At 45.5% G+C, this 25,218-nt stretch overlaps 1 protein-coding gene across 3 annotated transcripts; it reads right to left on the minus strand.

The window, feature by feature from the left end:
* Positions 1–886: 886 nt before the first annotated feature.
* Positions 887–24,874, minus strand: LOC311239606 (zinc transporter Slc39a7-like). 3 transcript variants are annotated; one of them, XM_084327978.1, is made up of 9 exons: positions 24,741–24,803; positions 22,750–22,800; positions 21,922–22,622; positions 16,408–16,576; positions 15,725–15,805; positions 13,770–13,889; positions 11,584–11,706; positions 10,569–10,765; positions 887–1,145 (listed from the first exon to the last, which is right to left on the minus strand). In XM_084327978.1, exons 3-9 carry the CDS (start codon positions 22,612–22,614, stop codon positions 891–893), a joined length of 1,638 nt encoding a protein of 545 aa, XP_084184104.1. In that variant the 5' UTR covers positions 22,615–22,622; positions 22,750–22,800; positions 24,741–24,803; the 3' UTR covers positions 887–890. The 3 variants fall into 3 exon arrangements, with proteins under 3 accessions (XP_084184104.1, XP_084184103.1, XP_084184105.1); XM_084327977.1 differs by lacking the exon at positions 22,750–22,800 and having other exon boundaries at positions 24,741–24,874; XM_084327979.1 differs by lacking the exon at positions 22,750–22,800 and having other exon boundaries at positions 21,922–22,648; positions 24,741–24,830.
* Between the last annotated feature and the right edge of the window lie 344 nt (positions 24,875–25,218).

The following is a 25,218-nucleotide window of genomic DNA, read 5'->3' on the forward strand; positions in this document are numbered from 1 at the left end:
TACAACAACGCAGAACTACAAATGTGTGGCAATTCGGAGATGGAGCTTTAAAGGAACACTTATTTGCCATCTACCCTGGAGTTAGACAAGAAGATACAGTACATACCTTTTTCTTCTCTGTGCATGCAGTAGGAGTAGGAAGACGTTGGGACCTAGGCTAATGGAGGAACCTACTTCCAGTGACTGACGCTAAGCTAGGCTAACGGTGCGTGTCTTCCTACTCCTACTGCACAGAGAAGAAAAAAGGTATGTATCTTCTTGTCTAACTCCAGGGTAGATGGCAAATAAGCTAATTTCCCAAAATGTTGGAGTTTTCCTTTAAATCCTCCCATCTTCCTTTCAAACCCCGATTCCATTCCCCAAGTTGATGACGAAGCAACAATGGCATTTTGGTCTCTTTGCTGTCAAATGTCCGACATGAGTCAATTAAAGACTTGCACAGTATCACTATATACAGTGTCATAGAACATTTCATTGGAATGTCTGTAGTTACAAAGCAATAGACCTACAGTATTCTGATCCACAAATGCGACAGTATGTACATTTAATAAAACTCAAACTTTTCCATTTGACCCGAGCCAGGTTTGGCCAAAACCCTTTTCCCCCTCAAGTGCTGATATTCTGGCAATAGTTATTCCTGACATCAACTTTAAACTATTGAACTTGAGATTTAAGGTACATTTCTTAATGCTAAAAACATTTTTGATCCACTTTTTCTCCCATCCCAATTCTGCCCCCCCCCCCACCTTCTCTCCACCCCCCCCCCCACGAGTCCCCCCCCACCCTCTCCTCCTCTCCTCCCCCCCCCCCACGAGTCCCCCCTCCTCTCCTCCTCCTCTCCTCCCACCACCACGCCCCCCACGAGTCCCCCCCCCCCCCGCTCCTCCTCCTCACTCGTACTCTGCGATCAGCACCATCATCGCCACGCCGAGCAGCAAGGCCAGGATCTCCATCACCGACTGGCCCAAGCTGGCGCGTCCCACCAACAGTTCTGGAAGCACGGTCACCGTGGCGATGTAAACAAATCCTCCGGCCGTGAACGGCAGGATCCAGGCGGTCGCCGCGGCGCCCACACCTTCAGCCAATAGGGAGCAGGCTGTGCCGGCCAGAGCGCCCACGGCTGTCAGCAGCTGTAGACACATGGCCTGGTGGGACAGAGAACAGAGCGGGGCTCGCAACTCACTTGATGCTCCAAGGTGTTTTAATTGACTAAATAATAGCAGTGGATACAACGTTTCGACGACCCTTCCGTTCTTTTTCAAGTATAAATACAACACAAAAAATGACATCTTTTAATACAGGAAATTAAATAGATTACATATCAGCCCCACCTGGTGATCAGGGGCGGTCCCAAGACTTGCGTGATTTATACATTTTATACACGATTAAGTAACAATTAGGGCTGTCAGTTTATCGCGTTAATTAGATTAATTAATTACACAGCAAATTATCGCGAAATACTGTGTCTGTTACTAGGCTTGAGTAAATTGTAATGAACCAAATGAGAATATCAATTACATTATTTAATTTTTTTTTATCTTTGACTGTGAATAACACCATGCTAAAATTTACCAGACCTGAAAAATCTAAGCAAATTAATAGATGGAAGAGGATTAAACAGAAGGTTTTGTAGATACAGTACTGAATTCTGCCATCCGGACACATGCAATTTTAAATGTGATTATAGAATAGCAGGCATAAAATGGTTATGCGATTAATTAGATTAATTAATTAACAAATCCTGTAATTAATTAGATACACATTTTTTAATCGCCTGAGCAGCACTAGTAACAATTTATCTTTTCCATTTGACATTTTTTAGAAGGAGAATTTTTTTAGAGAAATATATATATATATATTAAACACAGTATTAGACATCATTTAAAGATAGGCAGCAGTGAGGTACTTTCTTTGGACCCGGTCCAGGTCCTAGCCACTGAAAACAAACTAAAACGAAAAAACAAAGTCTATCTATTGACTGTCTCCCTCTATGAGTTACATTTACAAATAAGGTCTAATGTCAAAGTCCTCATTGAGTCCTGTTGGTGCCATAGTTTTAAGATAATGGATCCACCACACTTCTCTCCTCAGTAGGAGATTATCTATATCTCCCCCTCGTCTTGGAAGATGCACTCCCTCTATTCCAGGGTATCTTAGTGATGAGACATTGTGGTGTGCCTTTTTAAAATGTAAAGCTACTGGGCTTTTTTCATCCCCAGTCCGTATCGTACTCCTGTGTTGGGACAGAGGCCACAGTTACCATCTATATGAAGCAGATAGGGAATCATTCATAAATAAACTGTGTTCATATTAATCTCAGAAGTCATGAGATGGTTAACCAACAATATCCACAGAATCGTACTAAAAACAACACAGTGGCAGGAGTTTCATTTCAAAGACAGGACATCCCAACGTCGACTCTAAACGACATGTTCGCAAACTAGGGATGTTAACAATTAATCGAAGATCGATTGATTGATCGTTAAGGATTTACTCGAACACATGACATTTACTCCATCTACTATCAAACAATGACGTGTTAGAATGTTGTCTGTCTCTTATCACATTGTAGCTGTCAGTAGAATGATGTCTTTTCCAAGCATGTTTCAATGGACAGATAACGATAGGTTATGTAGATAACCTAGTTATATTAGTATTGGCTGAGCGTCCCGCTCTGAGCCTTACGAGATACTCCTATCTCCTGTGATACTTAATGTATCTCCCACGAATAAAAACACATGCACCCCACCTGTATGGGGCCCCGCCCCTTATGGTGGCACCACCCATATAACCATGACTCTGGTCATGAAACACCCTTCCTCGCCAAAACCCGTCCCAGGAAAAGATCCCTCAAGAGGGAACTCAGGGCCGCGCAGAGCGGGACGCTCAGCCAATACTAATATAACTAGGTTATCTACATAACCTATCGTTATATATCGTATTTGCATCGCGTCCCGCTCTGAGCCTTACGAGATAATGGGGAAGAGCGGGCGCGAGACCCGACAGATGTACCCCCTGAGGACCCGTAAGCCCACATCAAGGGGTGCGGGGAGCCCTGTCACCCCATCCTTCCTAACGAAGGGGGGGCGCAGTCAACTCCACCTGAATGCGAACAAGAGGGAAACTAGAACCCCTTGAACACACCGTACAGGCGGAACCACGTGTGACCCAACACACTGTGGCCCATACCCACACACTCCTGCTACCCGACCAAAGGACGGGAAGCAGGAAAGGCCACAGACCCCAGAACCGCCTGGGAGACAGAACCCCCGGTCATGTCCATGAGGAAAAACCTTACAAAGGAGCCCGGGGAGGACCATGAAGCTGCAGCACAGATGGCCTCCACCGAGGCCCCACCCAGGAGAGCGGCAGAGGCAGCCACCCCACGAGTGGAGTGCGCCCTGACGCCCCCAGGGGGATCCTGCCCAGCCAACGTGTAGCAGCGGGTAACACCCTTGCACAACCAATGGGACAGGCGCTGCTCCGACAGTGCCTTACCAGCACGAGCCCCACCGTAACAGACAAAAAGCTGGACGGTAACCCTGAAATCCTGAGTACGGCTGAGGTAAATCCCCAAGCACGGACTGGACATGACAGGTGAAGGCCCGCATCTAACTCACTAGTGTGAGGAGGAGGACGAAACGCCTGAACCACAATATCCCGGGAGCGGAAGGAACTCCGGATATTCTTAGGCACGAAAGCAAGATCAGGTCGCAGAGTGACACCGCAATCGGTCCGAAAAGACAGGCACTCTGGACGTACCGAGAGAGCACAGAGCTCACCTACGCGTTTAGCGGAAGTGACAGCCAGAAGGAACGCGGTCCTGAAGGACAGCTGTCCCCACGGCGCCTGCTCGAGCGGCTCAAACGGGGCCAAGGACAACCGACCGAGGACCAATTGAAGATCCCAAGTCGGAGCCAAGGAGCGTTGCACCGGCTTAACGCGTCGAGCGCCAAGCAGGAAACGCTTCACAAGAGGGTGGCTGAACAAGACATCCCCTCAAACCCCTCATGATAGGAGGATATAGCTGCTGCATATACCCTCACCGTCGAAGCCGACAGTCTATCAAGGAGAGACTGGAGGTAACCAAGGACAGCATCCAGGGGGCAGGAGACTGAGTCCCGGCCCCCCGCCTTACACCACACTTGGAACATACGTCATCTGCCCGCGTAAGCGCGACAGTGGAGGGAGCATGCGCATTCCAGATGGTAACACCATCAGGATCAAGAACCTGCGCCCCTCAACGTACCCGTCCCAACAACTGACCTAACAGATGTATGGGGAAGAATCCCTGGCGGCACGGCATCGGTCCCAGACCTGCCTGGCCATGTCCAGACGCAATCCTCACCCGTCAGGATGAGGGCCGCCCCGCGACAGTACACCTGCACCCACATTCTCCCTGCCGGGGATGTGGGGAGCCCTCAGGCCGCGCAGATGGAGGACGCCCATAGCCAGCCGCCCGCCGCCTGGTGCAGACAGGGGGAGCGTACTCCTCCCTGTCTGTCGATACACGACACTGACGTCGTATCGTCCGTCCTGATCAACACCATTTGTGGACCAGAAGGACCGCTTTCAACACCAACACATTGAACGTAGCGCAGACCGGGCAGCATGGTTTGCCAGCTGCCCCCTACTGCGTTGGCCCGACGCATCACCAGCGAGGGAGGCGTCGGTGAAAACGCGACGTGAGACAGCGCCGTAACCGTCCTAGGACGGAACCTCCCGAGCGTGTTGACAACACGCTCTGAGATGGATGCCCATAGCCCTCCAACCGTTGACTGGGAAGAGGAATACTCTACATCCAGTCTACAGCAACCCCAGGCTGGTAGAGACCTGCCTGGTATGAGACCTGACGATCCACCTTGACCGCGAAGGACCAGAACGTCATCAGGGCAGAACACTCCGTAACCCCGGACTACGCAGAGGCCCCAGTGCGGCCTCCACGCACTTGGTGAAGATGCGGGGAGCCAGAGAAAACCGAACGGCAGCCTCTGGTACTCATACGCTAACCCTGCAAAGGAAGCATAGGTAAGCCCTAGGATGGAAGATCGGGGATGCGCATACGCATCCTACAGGTCTATGGAGGAGAACCAGACCCCCACCTGACAGTGTTCAACAGGTAGGAGACGATCCAAAAAATGCTGAACCTTCCCATGGGACAGGTCCAGCCTGGGTCTTACACCCCTCCCTCCCGACTTCTCGGGCTGAGAACACCGGGAGGAGAACGCCACGACGATGGCTTGCTTCGTCCACAGAGATTGGATCTCGTTGACCAGAGCTGTCCCTGCTGGAGACCCCGACAACAGGGTCTGTACCAAACCTGAAAACGGGTGGGGTTGTGAAAACACAAGTCCCCGCCTCACCGTTCTCTCCATCTACCTCGACATATGGTACTGCCGTAGTCATATGTAACGACACTCCCAACGCACCCGCCGTCACGTGGCGCAGGTCCGCCAGGAACTGTAGATAGTTGGCCCGGTCCCCCCGCTGTGCGTAGACAACCCCGGAACCGTGCGAGGAGCGCGTTCCATGTCGGAACACCTGACCCTGACACACCCACGAGGCAAACGCACCCAAGGGGGAACCCCGACAGAAAGGGCCGATCTGATACGGGGGGCTTCCGATGAAAAAAGCCCCCCCACTGAACACCCCTCCAGAACATGCTGAAGGAGTTGTTCTGCAGCCGGACATGCAAGGTGTAAGGCCCCCATGGGTTCCTACACACCGTAGCCCTGCAGTGATATTACTACCACCCCAAACCATGTGAGCTGCGACCACTTGCCAATATTTCAGGAGTGGGAGGCACCAACATGATACCTGGCCTGGCGAAGGCGAGGCCGGGGAAGCCCGCACTGTGTGCCTCAAAAAGTTTCGAGCCCCCCTGCTGACAACACTTAAGTTGACAGACGTAACACCAGGCTCAACCAACACAGTTCAAGGTGTGGGAGCCGCTTGACAGCACAACATTCTCACGGACAGACCCAGGCTCAGCCATCAACTGGGTGTCAGCCCCTGTCCCCATGAGAAGCGAAAAAGGGGGGCCGGCCGCGCATCAACGAAGGCACGCGGCCCGCAGCCAAAGGAAACAATCAGAGCCCACTTCTTCCGCTGGTGTTGGGGAAGGGAGTGATCGGAGAGCGGGCTGCTCGCGGCAGGACGGTGACGGCTTGTTTGTTCAAGCCGAACCCATCCTACATGGCCGATCCCTCGGCCGCCAAGGCTGTCGGCCTTGTGAACACCTGTCGAATCAACGCCCAGGATACCTCTGGTGGGGGAAAAACATGGCCGCCTGTCGAGGGCCCCGTCATCGCCGCTGACGAGGCCGTGCTCTCTCTTCTTCTGGCTGCGTGGTGTGAGGCGGTGTAGGGCCTAGGACAATACCGCCCGCGCTCCAGCAGAAGACCAAAATCCCCTGCGGAGAGGGGAACCCTGAGCGGTTATAGCTTGCGGCTGGGTCAAAGCTAATAACGTCAACAACCTCGCGCGATGTGTCGACGTCGGCTGGCCCTCAAGGCCCCTCCACCAGACACAATTTTTTTAATAGAAAAAACAGCAATTCGAACACAGTTCTAATCGTTGCCAATTCCATACCGTGGCGGTACAAGCCTTAACAGCCCACCAGCCACTCGCCAGGCCGACCCACCCATGGTGTCGGCCGGGCGGGGCATTGTTTCAATATATCAAAAACAAAGGACTGACGTTAACATGGAGCACCAGTGGTGATTGCAAACAGCACCCTCCACTGTGGTGTGCACCATGAAAGGGTTAAATGAATAAAAGAGCTAAACCACAAAAAACTGTAGAATGAGCAAACCCATACACACAAAGTTTAAGGGGAGACGGACCAGACCCGTCTTCATTCAAAATATCCACAACAGAACACCAGCCCTAGTTTAGCCCATTTACCAAAAAAGGTAAACAAAGCCCCCCCCCCGCACTACTCCCCCAGTATACCGATTGACCGTCAGTATGAATGGTTTGAGAGGAGAGAAAGCTGTAGCAAGACAGACCTTCTCATAGCAGAGTGACAAAACGAAACAATAGCCCCCTACACAGGGCCGCCCCAGGAGGTGGGGGGCCTCGCGTCTAAAAACGCACAGGGCCTCACATTTCTCCCAGGCGGCCCTGCCCTTATACTACTGCAGCCTAACGCCAGGCAATGTGGGACCCAAGACAACAATTGCCTGTGCACAGACACGCAACATGTTTATCATGTCGGCTGGACCCATAGCCCCACTACCCGACGCCAACCCAGATGGGAACACCGTTCAACAAACCCCGCCGGAACACAAGGTAAAATACCTGGCTAGGAACCTAGCCACGACCTACCCCGTTGTCAACCCATTTACCCAAAAAAGGTAAATAGAACTCAAAAAAACCCACAACAGCTACCGACTGACCTTCATTGATGAACCGGGCAAGAGGCGGGAGAGTGACAACATCTCACGGCGGAGACATTAAAACAGCATAGCAATTAGCAGTAGTAATAGCATGCGGCAGTAGCGATAGCATGTAGCATAGCTTTAGATGTTTTATCAGCACGCCCAAGACAGCTTGGAAACCGTTCCCTGCAGAGAACGTTTACCAAACCATCCTGCCCCCGGCGCCAACACACAACATGGTTGTGTTAACAAAACAAACCAGCATTACTAACACTAATACCCATGCCTGAAGACACAGGGCCTACCTGAGTACAAGCTGGCCCGACAGCCAGCCTTGTACAGCTGAACCTCGATGTGCAGTCATCAAACGAGGAACATCAACACAGGCCCGTCGTGTCGCCGAAAACATGCGTCGAAGATGCCAGGGGCCAGCAACCTCCGGTAAGCTTCCAACATTATTAATCTTCCTTAATCTTTTCATTCCGCTAGTCTCGTATGGTGCACGCATCCAATACGCTGGGACAAAAACAGAGGAAGGGTGTTTCATGACCAGAGTCATGGTTATATGGGTGGTGCCACCATAAGGGGCGGGGCCCCATACAGGTGGGGTGCATGTGTTTTTATTCGTGGGAGATACATTAAGTATCACAGGAGATAGGAGTATCTCGTAAGGCTCAGAGCGGGACGCGATGCAAATACGATATATAACTATGACGAGGAGGAGTCTGGAGAAGAAGCCACTACATCATGAGGACTGGCGGGTCACCACTGCTGTGTTGCCAACTAGGGGTTAACCCTAACTAGGGCTGGGCGATATGACCAAAAACGTTATCGCGATAAAATGATAAAATTATTTTCATATAACTCGATATCGATAATTATCGTCGATATACATTTCTGTCAGTAATTAACTTCTTATGCCGGCGCCGACGGACGGGCTATTAATAGACTCACTTTGTTTGCTGCGCCGGTCACTACGAGACGAGTTGGAGAGCCGTTGCGACTCGCGTGTCGAGCCAAGTCAACCCTTTGAGAAGCGTCGTGGTCCCGGCTTGAATTCTCCATGAATGTGTCCAAGTCCATAATCCATATAAATCCATTTTGTTATATACAACTGTTCCAACACAGTCTGAATGAATGTTTTTTCTCTTGTGATTATGCCGCGTGATTTCAAAACACCAAAACTGAATGTCTTGTCTCGAGTTGATGTCGTCATCACGGTCATCAGTCCGCGCACCTTCTCCTACGCTGTACACACACGGCCCAGTGCATAGATTATTATATTCCACCAGGGGGCAACCTACCACCACTGGATCATATGCATAGAATGGAACTCTGTTTGGTCCAAGCTTGGGAAATCGATATATCGAAACTTTGCGACCACGTTTCATGTTTATTTCGAGGAAATAATTTATCGCGATGATTATCGTTATCGTTTTATCGCCCAGCCCTAACCCTAACCATAACTAGGGGTTTACATTACAGCGCTGTATATTGTTGATGGAAAGATGAATTTGCCGCCTTTCGATCGTCACCCTACTCAACCTATTGCGTGCTTCCTGTCTCGAGTTACAAGACGAAACCTCTGACGAGTGTCATTTGACGAGCCATTCGGACACTGTAAAACACTAATTTTCCCAGGGATTGTTATGTTTGGACCTGTACTGTAGATAAGACTACAGGTTATGGACAAGTTATGTTTTCCAGCTCCTACCTCTCAGCTGGAACTCAAACAGGCATCTGGCAACAAGTCAACACAACGTGAGTCACTTGTATTTTTATTTCAGTGTTCAAACCTTGTGGAAGAAAGTTCAGAATGTTTCCTTTCAAAAGAGACCAGACTCATGCATGTGGTTCAAGTAATAAATCGCTAATAACTTTGGGTATGCAATCGTCAGGCGTTTTATGCAAAATGTGCCCTCAGCATAAGGGGTTAAGAAAATGTTTGAGTTTGTTAAATACATGCTTTAGATTTTTTAAGTGGCGACTGACGTTTTCTTTTTTTGTAGCCACATACAGCTCGCCCTCTTTAAGTTGACACAAAGCATGTGTAGGCCTCTACATTTCTATGTGTTTCATATGCCATGCAATGCTGTGGAAATAAACCTTTTGATTGAGGAAAGAAATACATTATTGTTTGGTAAATTTGGTATCTTTTGTTACAATGAACACATTGACCGCCAGCAGCAGGGGGCGCTGATCCCCCTTCAGCGCCAGGTCTTTATTCAATGGATATAGTTTTGCCAGAATGCCAAACTTGCGAGTCCTAAAATTATATTTTATATTATAGCTATGGATCTAATAACACCGTCGACTGTCAGTGAGTTGCTTCTGGTCAACATGCAAGAAACGGATTGTTTTTTCATCCGCAAATTTTCGTTTTATACCGTTTTGAATATGAGTATAGTTTGAGTGATTCTGAGTAATTCCAGGAAAAGACGAGGAAAAGGCATTTGAGTGTAATCCAGTTATCACGTTGTAATTTTTCGGCTGATTATCGAATCATCCTGAAATCTACGCTAGATTATTATCATGTCTCTCCTCGTGCATACATGAAATGCCCCCCCCCCCCCCCCCCCCCTTCCACCGCAGCCAACGGTAGAAAGCACAACACGGTCCACACAGATAGCTTTGATCGCGGGAGAAAGAAATATCAGATCAACGTTGACCGTCTGCCAGCTCAGACACATTCACCAGGGTCTGCAGAGGCTGCAGCCATGAATTATGAATAGATATAGCGAATAAAAGAAATAACGATCATAAAAACGGCGCAGAACCAGTTAATGGGTTATTGATCGTTAACGTTACCAATGATCGAGTAAGGAACGTGCTTACAATTTGCAACCCTATCTCAAACCGTTCAATCTCAAGCAGGGATCCAGGCTCATGAACACAGGAATCTGCCACAGCTCTGTGTTCTGGATGATAGAAACACTGCTCTCTGCACCACAGCTTTGTGTCCTGGATGATAGAAACACTGCTCTCTGCACCACAGCTCTGTGTCCTGGATGATAGAAACACTGCTCTCTGCACCACAGCTCTGTGTCCTGGATGATAGAAACACTGCTCTCTGCACCACAGCTCTGTGTCCTGGATGATAAAAACACTGCTCTCTGCACCACAGCTCTGTGTCCTGGATGATAGAAACACTGCTCTCTGCTCCACAGCTACTGCTTGAACCGTTACCTTCTTCTTGGTGCATCCGGACTGGACGAGGATGGCGAAGTCTCCGATCTCATGGGGAATCTCGTGCAGGAGGATGGTGATGGTCGTGACCGTTCCTACCGCAGGACCCACCAGGAAGGACGCCCCGATGGCCAGGCCGTCGGTGAAGTTGTGGGTAAAGTCGGCCGCAAGATTCAGGTACGCAGACACCTTGATGTCTATAGTTAGTGAGAGAATCAGCCAATGAGACGCACAAGAGCTACAACTGCAGACTTCAGAGTATTATCTACACTATCTAGTAGGGCTGACGCCTATTAGTCGATTAGTCGACTAATCGGTCGAAAGGGGCCGTAGTCGACTAACCAAACTCTTAGTCTTATAGTAATTTTTTTTTTTTTTTTTATTATTATTTTTTTTCCATTCTTTCCAAAAGAAAAGAGGCCTAGAAGCGTGGCTAACGCTAATGGCACGCATACCAGAGGCTAACTGCCTAAGAAAACAGGCACAGAGGCACTGAAAGAGGATTTCACCCATCTAATGAACACACTAGACTAGACAAATATCAAGATGTATCCATCAGTGGACCAATTGCATGCTTTTGCAGAGGACAAGAAGCCTTCAGTCGACTCCTTCAGACATTAAGCACCCCCCACAGCCCAAATGGAATGATAAAAAAATTATAATAATAATAATAATTTAATAAATTTAAGAAATATTATGATTGGCAAATTTTGGCCAATCATAGTCGACCATCCAAATCCTTAGTCGGGGACAGCCCTACTATCTAGTAAAGTATGAAACTGTTTCAAGTGCCTTCTGTCTACTAAAAGGTGCATCAGTGTTAATGCTTGTTTTTATTTATGTTTTCAGTTCTTAAAAGTGTTGGGTTTATAATTCAGTTAGACATCAGTGTAAACACACTGAAGTCTGCGTTCAGGATGACAGCATGTACATTAATTACTACTGTGTGTAGTAATAATACCAAGAAGAAGGTCTCCAAGTTGACTCATGTTGGATGAATAAATTATCTCCTCACCCGGGCTTTTCTCTTCATCTTTCTCTTTCTTTGGTGGCTTCTGATCTTTGCCTTCCTTCCCCTCTTTCGTCATCTCCTCCCCCTCGTCTTCCTCTCCGTCGCTCTCCTTTGCCTTGGGAGCGGCTGGCGATGGAAGGACAAACACAAAGCATCATTTAATGCTACTTCGCTAAGAGCAACCATAACAAATATATAATTTGAAATGGGCTCAGATGTAGTGACATTCAGCAACTATTGGGCGAGGAGGGGAGGTTGGATGGGGGAGTGCAGGAGAATGGAGGAGAGGAATAGAGGAGATGAATAGAGGAGAGGAATGGGGAGGAGGAGAATAGAGAGGAATAGAGGAGAGGAATAGAGGAGAGGAATAGAGGAGGAGGAGAATAGAGGAGAGGAATAGAGGAGAGGAATAGAGGAGAGGAGAATAGAGAGGAACAGAGACTGAGAATAGAGAGAATAGAGAGGAGAGGAATAGAGAGAATAGAGGAGAGGAATAGAGATGAGGAATGGGGAGGAGAATAAAGAGGAGAAGGGAAGAGAGGGATAGAGGAGAGGAATGGGGAGGATGAGAATAGAGATGAATAGAAGAGGAATAGAGAGGAATAGAGGAGAGGAATGGGGAGGAGAATAGAGAGGAGAGGAATAGAAGAGAGGAATAGAGGAGAGGGATAGAGGAGAGGAATGGAGGAGAGGAATGGAGAGGAGAGGAATAGAGGAGAGGAAAAGAGAGGAGAGGAATAGAGAGGAGAGGAATGGAGGAGAGGAATAGAGAGGAGGGGAATAGAGGAGAGGAATAGAGGAGAGGAATAGAGAGGAATGGAGGAGAGGAAAAGAGAGGAGAGGAATAGAGAGGAGAGGAATGGAGGAGAGGAATAGAGAGGAGAGGAATAGAGGAGAGGAAAAGAGAGGAGAGGAATAGAGAGGAGAGGAATGGAGGAGAGGAATAGAGAGGAGAGGAATAGAGGAGAGGAATAGAGGAGAGGAATAGAGGAGAGGAATAGAGGAGAGGAATAGAGAGGAATGGAGGAGAGGAATAGAGAGGAATAGAGAGGAGAGGAATAGAGAGGAGAGGAATAGAGAGGAGGAGGAATAGAGAGGAGATGAATAGAGGAGAGGAATAGAGGAGAGGAATAGAGGGGAGAGGAATAGAGGAGAGGAATAGAGGAGGGGGATAGAGAGGAGAGGAATAGAGAGGAGAGGAATAGAGAGGAAAGGAATATAGAGGAAAGGAATATAGAGGAGAGGAATAGAGAGGAGGGGAATAGAGGAGAGGAATAGAGAGGAGGAATAGAAGAGAGGAATAGAGAGGAGAGGAATAGAGAGGAGAGGAATAGAGAGGAATAGAGAGGAAAGGAATATAGAGGAATAGAGAGGAGAGGAATAGAGGAGAGGAATAGAGAGGAGAGGAATAGAGAGGAGAGGAATAGAGGAGAGGAATAGAGGAGAGGAATAGAGAGGAGAGGAATAGAGAGGAGAGGAATAAAGGAGAATAGAGAGAGGAATGGAGAGGAAGAATAAAGAGAGGAATGGAGAGAATAGAGGAAAATAGAGAGGAGAGGAATAGATCGGTTCCCAGCAGAGAGCTACCATGTGAATGACTTGTGTTCCCAGAGACCTACCATGTGAATGACTTGTGTTCCCAGAGAGAGCTACCATGTGAATGACTTGTGTTCCCAGAGACCAACCATGTGAATGACTTGTGTTCCCAGAGAGAGCTACCATGTGAATGACTTGTGTTCCCAGAGAGACCTACCATGTGAATGACTTGTGTTCCCAGCAGAGAGCTACCATGTGAATGACTTGTGTTCCCAGAGAGACCTACCATGTGAATGACTTGTATTCCCAGAGAGCTACCATGTGAATGACTTGTGTTCCCAGAGAGACCTACCATGTGAATGACTTGTGTTCCCAGCAGAGAGCTACCATGTGAATGACTTGTGTTCCCAGAGAGACCTACCATGTGAATGACTTGTATTCCCAGAGAGACCTACCATGTGAATGACTTGTGTTCCCAGAGACCTACCAGGTGAATGACTTGTGTTCCCAGAGACCTACCATGTGAATGACTTGTGTTCCCAGAGACCTACCAGGTGAATGACTTGTGTTCCCAGAGACCTACCAGGTGAATGACTTGTGTTCCCCGCAGAGACCTACCATGTGAATGACTTGTGTTCCCAGCAGACACCTACCATGTGAATGTGAATGGCCTCCTCCCTTCAACAGGCGCACAAACTTCTCCACGACCAGGAAGGCCACGATCCCGGCCAGAACCCACAGGCCGACGGACATCATGTGGTCGTGAGCGGCGCCTGTGGAGAAGCAGGAGAGACGTTCTGTATGAATAACATCTCAGCCACAGACTCATAACCCCCCCCCCCGACACTCAACTAACCGCCTCGGACAGTCCTTCATACCAGCGGCCATCAGGCTCCACAACAGTGGGCAGGGACTGCTGCCAGACATCCAACTAGAACTAATAGGAACCCAAGGAGGACAATAACACTACCTTATGCATACTGCACCTTATGTGAATACTGTGAATACTGTATATTTCAGTTAGTTAGATAGTAAATTATAACACTACCTTATGCATACTGTACCTTATGTGAATACTGTGATACTGTGAATACTGTATATTTCAGTTAGTTAGATAGTAAATTATAACACTACCTTATGCATACTGCACCTTATGTGAATACTGTATTTGTTCAGTTACCGGTAGTTAGATAGTAAATTATATTGACCTATTTGTTTACACTGCTTGTGTTGTTTTTACCACCTCAGTGTTTCCCCTACCATTGCCCCGCCAACCGGACGCCCCGCCCCTCCAGAACAAATATATTTAAAAAAAAATATATATATATTTTTTTTTTATTAAAGTTTGCTTTAATCAGCTAAATTATACATCAATCGGTTTTCATATAAATCAATCTTCACTAAGACATTAAACCGGTGGTGCAGCGCGGTCTACGGAGACGCAGAAACCAAATCCATTCCGAGACAACTCCGAGACTGACTAGCATCGCGCGTAACAAGTCTCAGGGCTAGATCCACAAAGAATGGATTGCACGGTGCTGCTAATTGCACCCTTACTTACAATTCACTATGAATTGAAAAGGGGGGACCCTGGTGTAAACAAGACGAAAGTCTTTCTCTGGTCTGCATCCCCTTAACAATTGTGTGTATTGAGCCGTACTGTATTGTACCCATTCTGCAATCTGTTAATAAAGTTTTCATTCAATCAATCACCTTGTTAATATTTATTCACCTAATTTATGTGCAATCATTTCATTTCAGCTCAGTGTAGAGAAATGCACCGATACTAACAACCGCCTTACTAGTAGTTTTGGGGGCCTACCACCCCCCCTGAAAAAAATCCTAGGTGAAACACTGTACCTGTACCCCCCCCCCCCCCCCTCCCCATGCTGCTATGATGCCTGAATTTCCCCAAGGGGATCAATAAAGGAATAACTTATCTTATCTATGTTCTGGATCTACTGGGTTTGGACAGGCAGCAAGATCAGCAAAGCATGACATATGAAGATGTAGTTGTTTGTAGTTTAAATGTCAATAAGTCGGCTATCAAGTAGAGCGTTTCATCATCACAATTTCAATGTATCTTTGAAATTAGATTTATTTTTTTATTTAAAAAGCATTACTGTATATTTTATTGCATTTCTATTCTATTTTATTCTACTCTTATCTTAGGCAATTTGATTTGTTTTGTTATTCTTATTCGTGACCTGTTCCGTCTAAATGTTTAATGTTGAGCGATTTGCCAAATTTCCCTCTGGATAATAAAAGTATTTCTATTCTATTCTATTCTACAGGAGATCCAGGGTTTAAAACATGCAGAACAAGGAATTACGACCCTTCTCACGTTTCAGTGTTGCAACCTTCATTAGATAATTAAGCAATATTTCTCAACAGGGAGGACTATACCGTGAGACTTGGTAGTAACCAGGTTAGTGCTATTTTTTACTATTATTAGTGAAGAGTTTTATTTATCCATTTGTGTTTTTTTAAATGGGAGTGTGTTCCGACGGCGATGCTCCATCATTAGCATCATTAGCTCTGCGGATGCTAAAGGGTTAAATGAGAGAGTGTTCCACCTCTACCACTCGATCCAATAACAGTTCCATACCGTGGGCGTGGCCGTGGTCATGTGACTCTTCACTGGCGTGTGAGTGGCCAGGTCCTTCATCTCCTGTGTGAGAATGGGGTGCTGCAAGAACAAACGAGAGGAAAAGGTCAAACAGATATATAATAATAAACTTTATTTGTGTTTACTACTTGATGCACTACAGGGCCAGGCTGCGTGAATCCTTTCCGCAACGGAATTCGGTTTCCGGGTTCCTCTGATTGGCCGCGACCCCCACGTGACCCGCCCCCCTATCCACCGCGGACTCGCTCGCTTCCTCAATTTATACGCATGGAAGTATTGACTGAATGAATGAATGAAAACTTTATTTAACAGATTGCAGAATGGGTACAATACAGTACGGCTCAATACACACAATTGTTAAGGGGATGCAGACCTGAGAAAGACGTTTGTCTTGTTTACATCAGGGTCCCCCATTTTCAATTCATATAGAACGACTACGCCGTAACAAATCATTAAAAAAATATACCGTTAACTGGAATATGTTGTGCCTTTACATATGTTGGATTATGTAATTGGTTTGTCATGACAAAACAAATAAAAAAATCGCGATTTACCCGCTGGCTACAACAACACTCAGTTATCGCGATATGATTTTTTGCCATATCGCCCAGCCCTAATGAAAAGCGCTATACAAATAAAGTTATTATTATTATTATTACTACCCAGAGCGTGGGGGATGAGGTGGAGGAAGGCGTCTCCCAGAAGTCCTCCGGAGGCGAAGCTGAGCAGCACCTTCAGCAGGTTCTGGTGTTTGTCCGTGTTGGACTGGACCGGGATGAGGAAGAGGATGAGGAAGGGCGCGGCGCTGATCAGCAGAGTGGCTCCAATGGCCTAGAGAGGTAAACAAAGAGACCAGGGTTTATGTTTATGTTTATTAGGATCCCCATTAGTCATCATCAACGTGTTGACTATTCCTCCTGGGGTCCTCACAGATAAACACATACAAATATGAAACATTCAGTGTAACTCAGTCATATATCACATCCATAATCAATAGAAAATAAAACAAAAGGTCATAGGTGAATCCATTTCACCATACCTTTAAAAAAAGCACAAAGTAAACAGAAGGAGTTTGGATAACATGGCTGCAGCTACACGCATGCATGATGACATATATTGATTTCCTTCCGGATTATGGCTCCTTTAAGTTTATTTTTGAAACTGTCCTTGTTTTCCGTCCGTATGATATGTAATGGGATCCTATTCCATTATGTTATGGCTCTATACTATACATTGCAGTTTTCTTTAGATTGTTGGTTCTAGGCCAGACCTGGGCATTGTACGGCCCGCGGGCCGGGATGATTCTGACCGGCCCGCGAAAGATTACATGATAATAAAAAAAAATTTAAATTTTTTTTTTTTTTTTTTAACTTTTTTCTTTTCATGTCAACGTTCACACGCACAATATACGCTTAGGGCCCGCGTCCACCTAGCGCATATTTAGGACCGCACGCGTCTGTTTTCAATGTATTACAATGGGGAGGGAGCGCATGCGGCCGCCTCTAGGAAGTGCGCTGCCTTCGGCGTCTTTTCTCAGCGTTTTTGTGCGGACGAAAGTTGAAACTTTCTGAACTTTCAGAGCGATGCGCTGAGCGCATATTCAAACAATCAATCACAGCCATTCATCTACCACTCTGTTTGTAACCTGACACCGGAGCTGCCTGCCTGTCTGGCTGTCTCCACACAGACCATTGAGATTCACGACAAAACTAATAATAATAACTACACAAATACACTACTAAAAAGCTAATAAAAAGCAAAGGGCGAACTGTGGTGTCAGGCAATAACTATATATATAATTAATATACAATAAAGTTATTCAAATATGCTATAATATGTGCAAAACCGCGGCATGGCTGTAGATTTCTCTCTGTCATCTACAAGATGCGCTGCATGCCAGCGCTGCCGGCGCACTCCCAGCATGTTTCACGGAGAAATATGCGCTAGGTGGACGCGGGCCCTTAGGAGACATGCTCAGAAGATGTTGGTTCTCTTTGGATCCACCTACAGACATTCTCAGTCATGACGTTTACCAAGTCCAGGTACAGATCCTCTCTCACCAGTAGCGGCTGGTACTATCGGAGCCTTGTGGGTCGCAGTTCACGTTAGGTCGAGTTTAAAATGTAATGCTCTGAGATGCTCTGGAGCAATCTCTCTCTCTGTATCTCGGATCAATCCAATAAAATAATTAACACATGTATGTTGTCATTTTAAACAACTCACCATTCATTCATTATGCATCAGCAGCAGCTAAATTAATGTTATAGTTCACAACACAGCAGCGCGTTTTGAATCGCTAGCCTATTATCGTCTCAGCAAGCACAGTCAATACTTTTTTCCGTAGCCGCATTTCGCGGAGACAGCTGTGTAGCGAGAGCGAGAGAGAGAGAGACTCACTGTTTAGTTGAAACGTCCAGGGCAGGAGGGCTTGATAAAGTGTATAATCCACTGTTGATGTATTCCAGACCACTGTCCAGACTGCATCCGCCATATAGCTTGTTAGCCAAGTGTTAGCTGTTAGCACCACACAACACAAGTACTTCATTTCTTTGTCCATTTCCGCGTCGAACAGACTGCAAACTACCTGGCGTTCTATCGCCATGCTCTAAGACAAACTCTAACCTTAACCAACTTTGAAAGAGTGCCTAAGCTTAACCGTCTAAAGAACTTGCAGTCACGCTCTAAGACAAACAGCTGCATCTCACAACAACAACAACTATCTACCACCAACCTAGAATAAGCTAGAATTGGAACATTAGAAAGTGGATTTGGCCAATCAGAGATCGTCTCCGCGGAATGCTGCTACGGAAAAAAATACTGGCGTCGGCCAATCAGAGAGCGTCTCCGCGAAATGCGGCTACAGAAATTCTTGACGCTGCTGCCTAGACCGCTTCAAATCGCGCCCGGATTCCAACATAATAGTCATATTTCAACGCACAACGCGTTACGCACTGATTGGCTGCGACGGATACAGCGATCAACCAGTGACGCGCACTCAGAGCGCTATTGCGTCTAGCCCGGGCCGAGAAATAAAAAAAAAATAAAAAAGAGTATGTCACTTCCTGTTCAGGAAAACGAGTATTTTTTATTTTATATATTAACGTTATATTGTGCATTGGAAACACAAACATACTTAAAATGAGTAAATATTGTTCATTTTAAACATGTTTATATTATTTATAGGGCTATAAAACAAAAAACTAAAAAGTTTTTTTTTCTTCTTCTCTCATTTAACAGGTGGGTCGGCGCCCTAGCGCCCCCGGTGGCGAGCCGCCACTGTCTCTCACTGATGAACATCTGGCAGCTGTGCTTTGCATCTCCACCTCAGACATGCAACCTGACTTTGATGGACTTGTTAAAGCTCAACAGAGACTGGATTTCTCACACTGAATGAAAAAAAAAGAACTGAAGAACACTAAAATGTGGAAATATAACAAGTGAAATGGGACAATTGATATTTTTTTTCTTTTTTTTGCACAGTTCTGAAAACATTAAAAGTTTAATATAGGCATGTAAAGTAAAAAAGGCTACAAAACTGGGACACTTTTCTTTACACAGTTCAGTGACATGTCTTGTTTATTTTTGCTATAAGATGATGTGATGTCTTTAGAAAGCTAAGAAAATCCTTGTTTCAATAGTATATGAAACTCAAAATGCCCTTTGTTATTAATTTTGGAAATAAATTCTATTTGAATAAATGATATTTTTGAAAGCTAACCTAACCTTTTAATTGCCAAATAAAAACATACACTCTTACCAGGGGTCAAAACAATGCCATTTACTGCTTTTTATATAGAAATAAAATGTATATTATGCATAATTGAGTTTGGAATTTTGGCCCGGCCCCCCAACATATTTTCAGTTGCTCATTCGGCCCCCTGGGAAAAATAATTGCCCACCCCTGTTCTAGGCAGAGGTAGGGTGAAGCGACTACTTGAAGCATGTATTATGGTCATGTCTATCATTGGTGGATAAAAGCATAGAATACAATCGAGTGTGTTTACCTAAGGTACAAATGTTCTTTAAAAACCTAATCAAACTGCATGCTAGCCTCTCCTCCACCCTCATCCACACAGGGATTCAGAAAGGTGAGCTTGAACACATCAAACCCGTGTTTCCACTGCCGATACCGGAGTCATAACCTTTGATTGTAGTCCGATACGGAGTACTTTACTCAGCGGTGTAGCCTTAGAGACCACTGGTTTGGGGTCACTAGGCAGACATGTATATACTGTACCTGTAGGGTTATATTCAAAGGTTGAAACTTCCCATGGGAATATATGAGAATTAATGGGAATGAACCAGAAAAGAAAAAGGAAATATAGGGGTTATTTGCACAGGCTGTATTTACCATGTCATATGAAGGGTATCTGCAAGTTCAATTTAAGACTTTTTAAGACCTTTTTAATACCACTCAGAGCGAACCACGACAATGCTAGCAAACAACAACAACACATAGCGACACTGAACTGGGAGCTGCACCAATTTAAATTATTGCACGTTCCATATAAGCCGTCACCAGACAAGCTCCTGGTAGCCCCGCAATAAAGAACATTTCATACATTTTATATTATTTCATCTCCCGACAGCCCAACCAAAATGTAATACCTGTGCAAATGAAATGTAAGACTTTTTAACTGAACTGACCTGGGACACCTTTCCCAGAGTCTTAAACTCGGCTAGATGATCCATAATCCACTTCCATTAATTTGTGCTAAGCTAGGCTAGCTTGCAGCCAGATAGCTTTCTACTGAACGCACAGAGAGGAAACTGGTCTCTATCTTCTTGTCTGACTCTGGAGAAGACGGTGAGCACATAATCCCATAGTTTCCCATAATGTTGGCGTGTTTCTTTAACATCAACATACTGTATGTGACATGGTGTTACGCTGCATGGTGTTGCTGTGGTTTGGGTTGTCTGCTTATTATGGGAACTGTGTCACACAGGGTTGCACTCTGTCACCTCACTGCAACGTTACAGCTTCCTGTTCACATACTTGCTGTATATCTGTATATCTGAGAGTCTATATTCAGGGTTGATTGTTTCTAATCTACATATAGATGGGCTCAGTGGCAGTGCGTTGCTAGGCAACAGATTGGACCCAGGTGTATTTCCTGTTGCAGTGTTTACTAATATCAAATATAGGCGTGTTGTCCATTTAGAATGTTTATGTTGCAGTGTTTACTAATATCAAATATAGGCGTGTTGTCCATTTAGAATGTTTATGTTGCAGTGTTTACTAATATCAAATATAGGCTTGTTGTCCATTTAGAATGTTTATGGTGCAGTGTTTACTAATATCAAATATAGGCGTGTAGTCCATTTAGAATGTTTATGTTGCAGTGTTTACTAATATCAAATATAGGCGTGTTGTCCATTTAGAATGTTTATGTTGCAGTGTTTACTAATATCAAATATAGGCGTGTTGTCCATTTAGAATGTTTATGTTGCAGTGTTTACTAATATCAAATATAGGCGTGTTGTCCATTTAGAATGTTTATGTTGCAGTGTTTACTAATATCAAATATAGGCTTGTTGTCCATTTAGAATGTTTATGTTGCAGTGTTTACTAATATCAAATATAGGCGTGTTGTCCATTTAGAATGTTTATGTTGCAGTGTTTACTAATATCAAATATAGGCTTGTTGTCCATTTAGAATGTTTATGTTGCAGTGTTTACTAATATCAAATATAGGCTTGTTGTCCATTTAGAATGTTTATGTTGCCAAGTTGAAACCGTGTATAAACTGACTGCCTACTGACTAGTGAGTCATGTGTTGTGATTGATTATCTGCCTTAGAAAGGTCCAGAACATTTTCTATTTAGTAGAAAGAATGACAGCAATGGTTCAGGACAACTGGTCAGGTGACCCATAGAAACGTCACTATGAATTAGAAGTACGATGGTGTCAGACAGCAGCACGCCTGTTCTAGGAGGGTTGATGAAGCCTGTTCTAGGAGGGTTGATGAAGCCTGTTCTAGGAGGGTCGATGAAGCCTGTTCTAGGAGGGTTGATGAAGCCTGTTCTAGGAGGGTTGATGAAGCCTGTTCTAGGAGGGTTGATGAAGCCTGTTCTAGGAGGGTCGATGAATGAAAAACCCAACACTAAACCAAATAGCACCACATCAAGGTTTGGTGTGTGTTGCACAGGGGCTTATGGAGGTGATGGGATCATACCTGCGTCCAGAGCTCCACCAGGTCTCTCTTCTCTCCCTCCGCCTCCCGCTTCACTCGCTCCTCTCCGTGCGCGTGTCCATGGCCGCTCTCTTTGTGCACACGCACAACCTCCTCATCATGGGCGTGTCCGTGGTGTTCCTCATCATGGGCGTGTCCGTGGTGTTCCTCATCATGGGCGTGTCCGTGGTGTTCCTCATCATGGTCGTGTCCGTGGTGTTCCTCATCATGGGCGTGTCCGTGGTGTTCCTCATCATGGTCGTGTCCGTGGTGTTCCTCATCATGGGCGTGTCCGTGGTGTTCCTCATCATGGGCGTGTCTGTGGTGTTCCTCATCGTGGGCGTGTCCGTGGTGTTCCTCATCGTGGGCGTGTCCGTGGTGTTCCTCATCGTGGGCGTGTCCGTGGTGTTCCTCATCATGGGCGTGTCCGTGGTGTCCCTCATCGTGGGCGTGTCCGTGGGCGTGTCCGTGGGCGTGTCCGTGGGCGTGGTGTCCCTCATCAGGCAGGTTGGCCCCCGCGCTCCACTTACTCGCTCCGTGGTGCATTTTTACCTGAGGACCGTGGCCGTGGCAACCGCCTTCGCCATGGGAGTGGGCGTGGCCGTGATGATGGTGGCCGTGGTCGCCATGGGAATGGCTGTGAGCGACAGCAAGCAGCAACACTGCAGACGTGAGCAGCAGACGTACATGGGTCATCTCGGCCCCTGTGAGGGAGAGGGAGAGGGAGAGACTGTTGAGGAATAAAGAAACACAAACATTGTATGGTTGGTGGGTTAACAACCTCTTGAGCCCGGAGCACTATTTTCTGAAAATCTGCCTAAAAATACATACCTAAGTAAATGGAAGATTGCTCCACTTGGGTTAGGGTTGATTGTTTCAAATCTACATCAAATGAGCAAGAAATTTAGTCTTAAATGATGGTGGAGAGAGCAGAGTGTGGAAACAAACTGGATTTAATATTGAAATGTGTTTTTACGTTAGAGCCAGGTGGCACGGATTATACATACAGTGAGTCATTGTCTCTACCATTTGATGAAACGTCAATACTCCGTTGACTCTTTTAACTTCTGGTCATTGAGCTACATTTTGAACGAATTAATGAATGAAAACTTTATTAACAGATTGCAGAATGGGTACAACACAGTACGGCTCAATACACACAATTGTTAAGGGGATGCAGACCAGAGAAAGACATTTGTCTTGTTTACATCAAGACAAACACCATTTTGCCCTTGCTTTTTCCAGCTGGGACTTTTCATTCAAACAGCAAGGAATTTTTAACACAGACTTGTGGGTCCAAGCAGTACGCTACATAATTAACATTATTAACATGTGTGTGTTTCGTACGAGGTCTGTGCTGTGCATAGATTCTCGTAATATACCTGCATATAATCCTTCTATATACCTACACCTGCATATAACCCATAACTCTGTATGATAGCATGTGCAATAATGCTGTTTAGACCATATATATATTTATTTATTCTTACTGTAATTATATCTATTCACATAATATGTATACCTGCATATAACCCTTTTGACATAACTGTAGATTCTATATCTGTACATATCCCTTACCTACTCTTACTAGTTACACTGCTGGTCAGTATGACATACAGGTATAAAGACACTATGGTAGTATCACTGTACATATTAAATACTACAACTCTGTACATACTTCTGATTAGCACTATTACTCAGTAGTACTCATTTATTGTTTAACCTTTATTTACCCAGGGTAGGTTCGCTGAGCTGGTGCTCTTTTTCAGGAACGCCCTGCTTCACACTCACACCTCTGGTTGGTGCCAAACTGCCAAACTTATTTTCGTTGTAATGTACTTGTGCTGTATAATGACATAATACATTATTTTGAATGTAAAATGTAATGTAATCTAATGTATCCATGTACGCAATGAATGGGCCAGGTGATTATACCAAGTGATTGATTGATATGTTTATTACAGATTGCAGAATGGGTACAGTACAGTACAGCTCAATACACACAATTGTTAAGGGGATGCAGACCAGAGAAAGACTTTAGTCTTGTTTACATCAGGGTCCCCCATTTTCAATTCATAATGACATATGACATATATGACATACAGATAGACAGAACTGTGTAGTAAAAAGAAATCGTAAAAAAAATATATACATCCGAAAGGGAAGAACCAACCAACCTCCTCCAATGTACAGTTTCTACATCAAATGTAAATACTCTCTTTTAAACGCTTTTTGTATCACAAACAGTACTGTATTTGTAAATCTGGTATGGCATGAATGTATAGATGTAGCAGTACTGTCTATCTGTATGTCGTGTATGTCATATAATGTCCTGATGAATTGAAAATGGGGGACCCTGATGTAAACAAGACGAAAGTCTTTGCATCCCCTTAACAATTGTGTGTATTGAGCCGTACTGTATTGTACCCATTCTGCAATCTGTTAAATAAAGTTTGCAATCAATCAATCAAAGGGAAGAAACTGTACATTGGGGGGGGGCAGGATATGATCTGGTTCCCTAGTTTCGGCTGACGTGACGTAGCTAACGTTAACTTATTGACCAGATATGCCTGTACATATATGTATATATAATAATATAGTTGTGTATGGTAAGGTGACCAAACGTCCTCTTTTGCCCAGACATGTCCACTTTAGGTATCTTGAGGCAGAGTGTCCTCTTTTTTGGAATCAGCACTTTGATGGAGTTAGCATCTTTAGCTCGCTGGCTAACGTTAGCTCGCTCACAACAACTCGCTCACAACAACAACAGCAAGGTGTTAACTAGGTCCTGCTGAACACAGAGGGTCGGCGTCGGTGCTCACCTGTGTGTGAGCTGTGTTGCTCCTGCTGCAGGGTTCAGTAGATGTGTGTGATGTGCAGTTAGAGCAGCAGGTCGCAGTCTGTCTGTCTGTCTGTCTGTGTTGCTGCTCGCTCAGAGACGTGGCGTCGAGTGGTGGAAACCTCGCGAGATCTCGTTCCTTTCCTCCGTGAAGCCGCGACACATATCGTAATATCGCGAGAGGTGTGTAACAAGTTTGAAAGATCTTTCTGAAAACCAAAAGCCGGATACATGACGTCATGATGATTAATGAATGAATGAATGAATGATGAATGAATGAATGATGATTGAAAACTTTATTAACAGATTGTAAACTGGGTACAATACAGTACGGCTCAATACACACAATTGTTAAGGGGATGCAGACCAGAGAAATACTTTCGTCTTGTTTACATCAGGGTCCCCCATTTTCAATTCATGACATTTATGACATACAAGACATACAAATATAAAGTACTGCT

This window comes from Notolepis coatsorum, assembly GCF_963971535.1.
Source record: "Notolepis coatsorum genome assembly, chromosome: 13".
NCBI lineage: Eukaryota > Metazoa > Chordata > Actinopteri > Aulopiformes > Paralepididae > Notolepis > Notolepis coatsorum.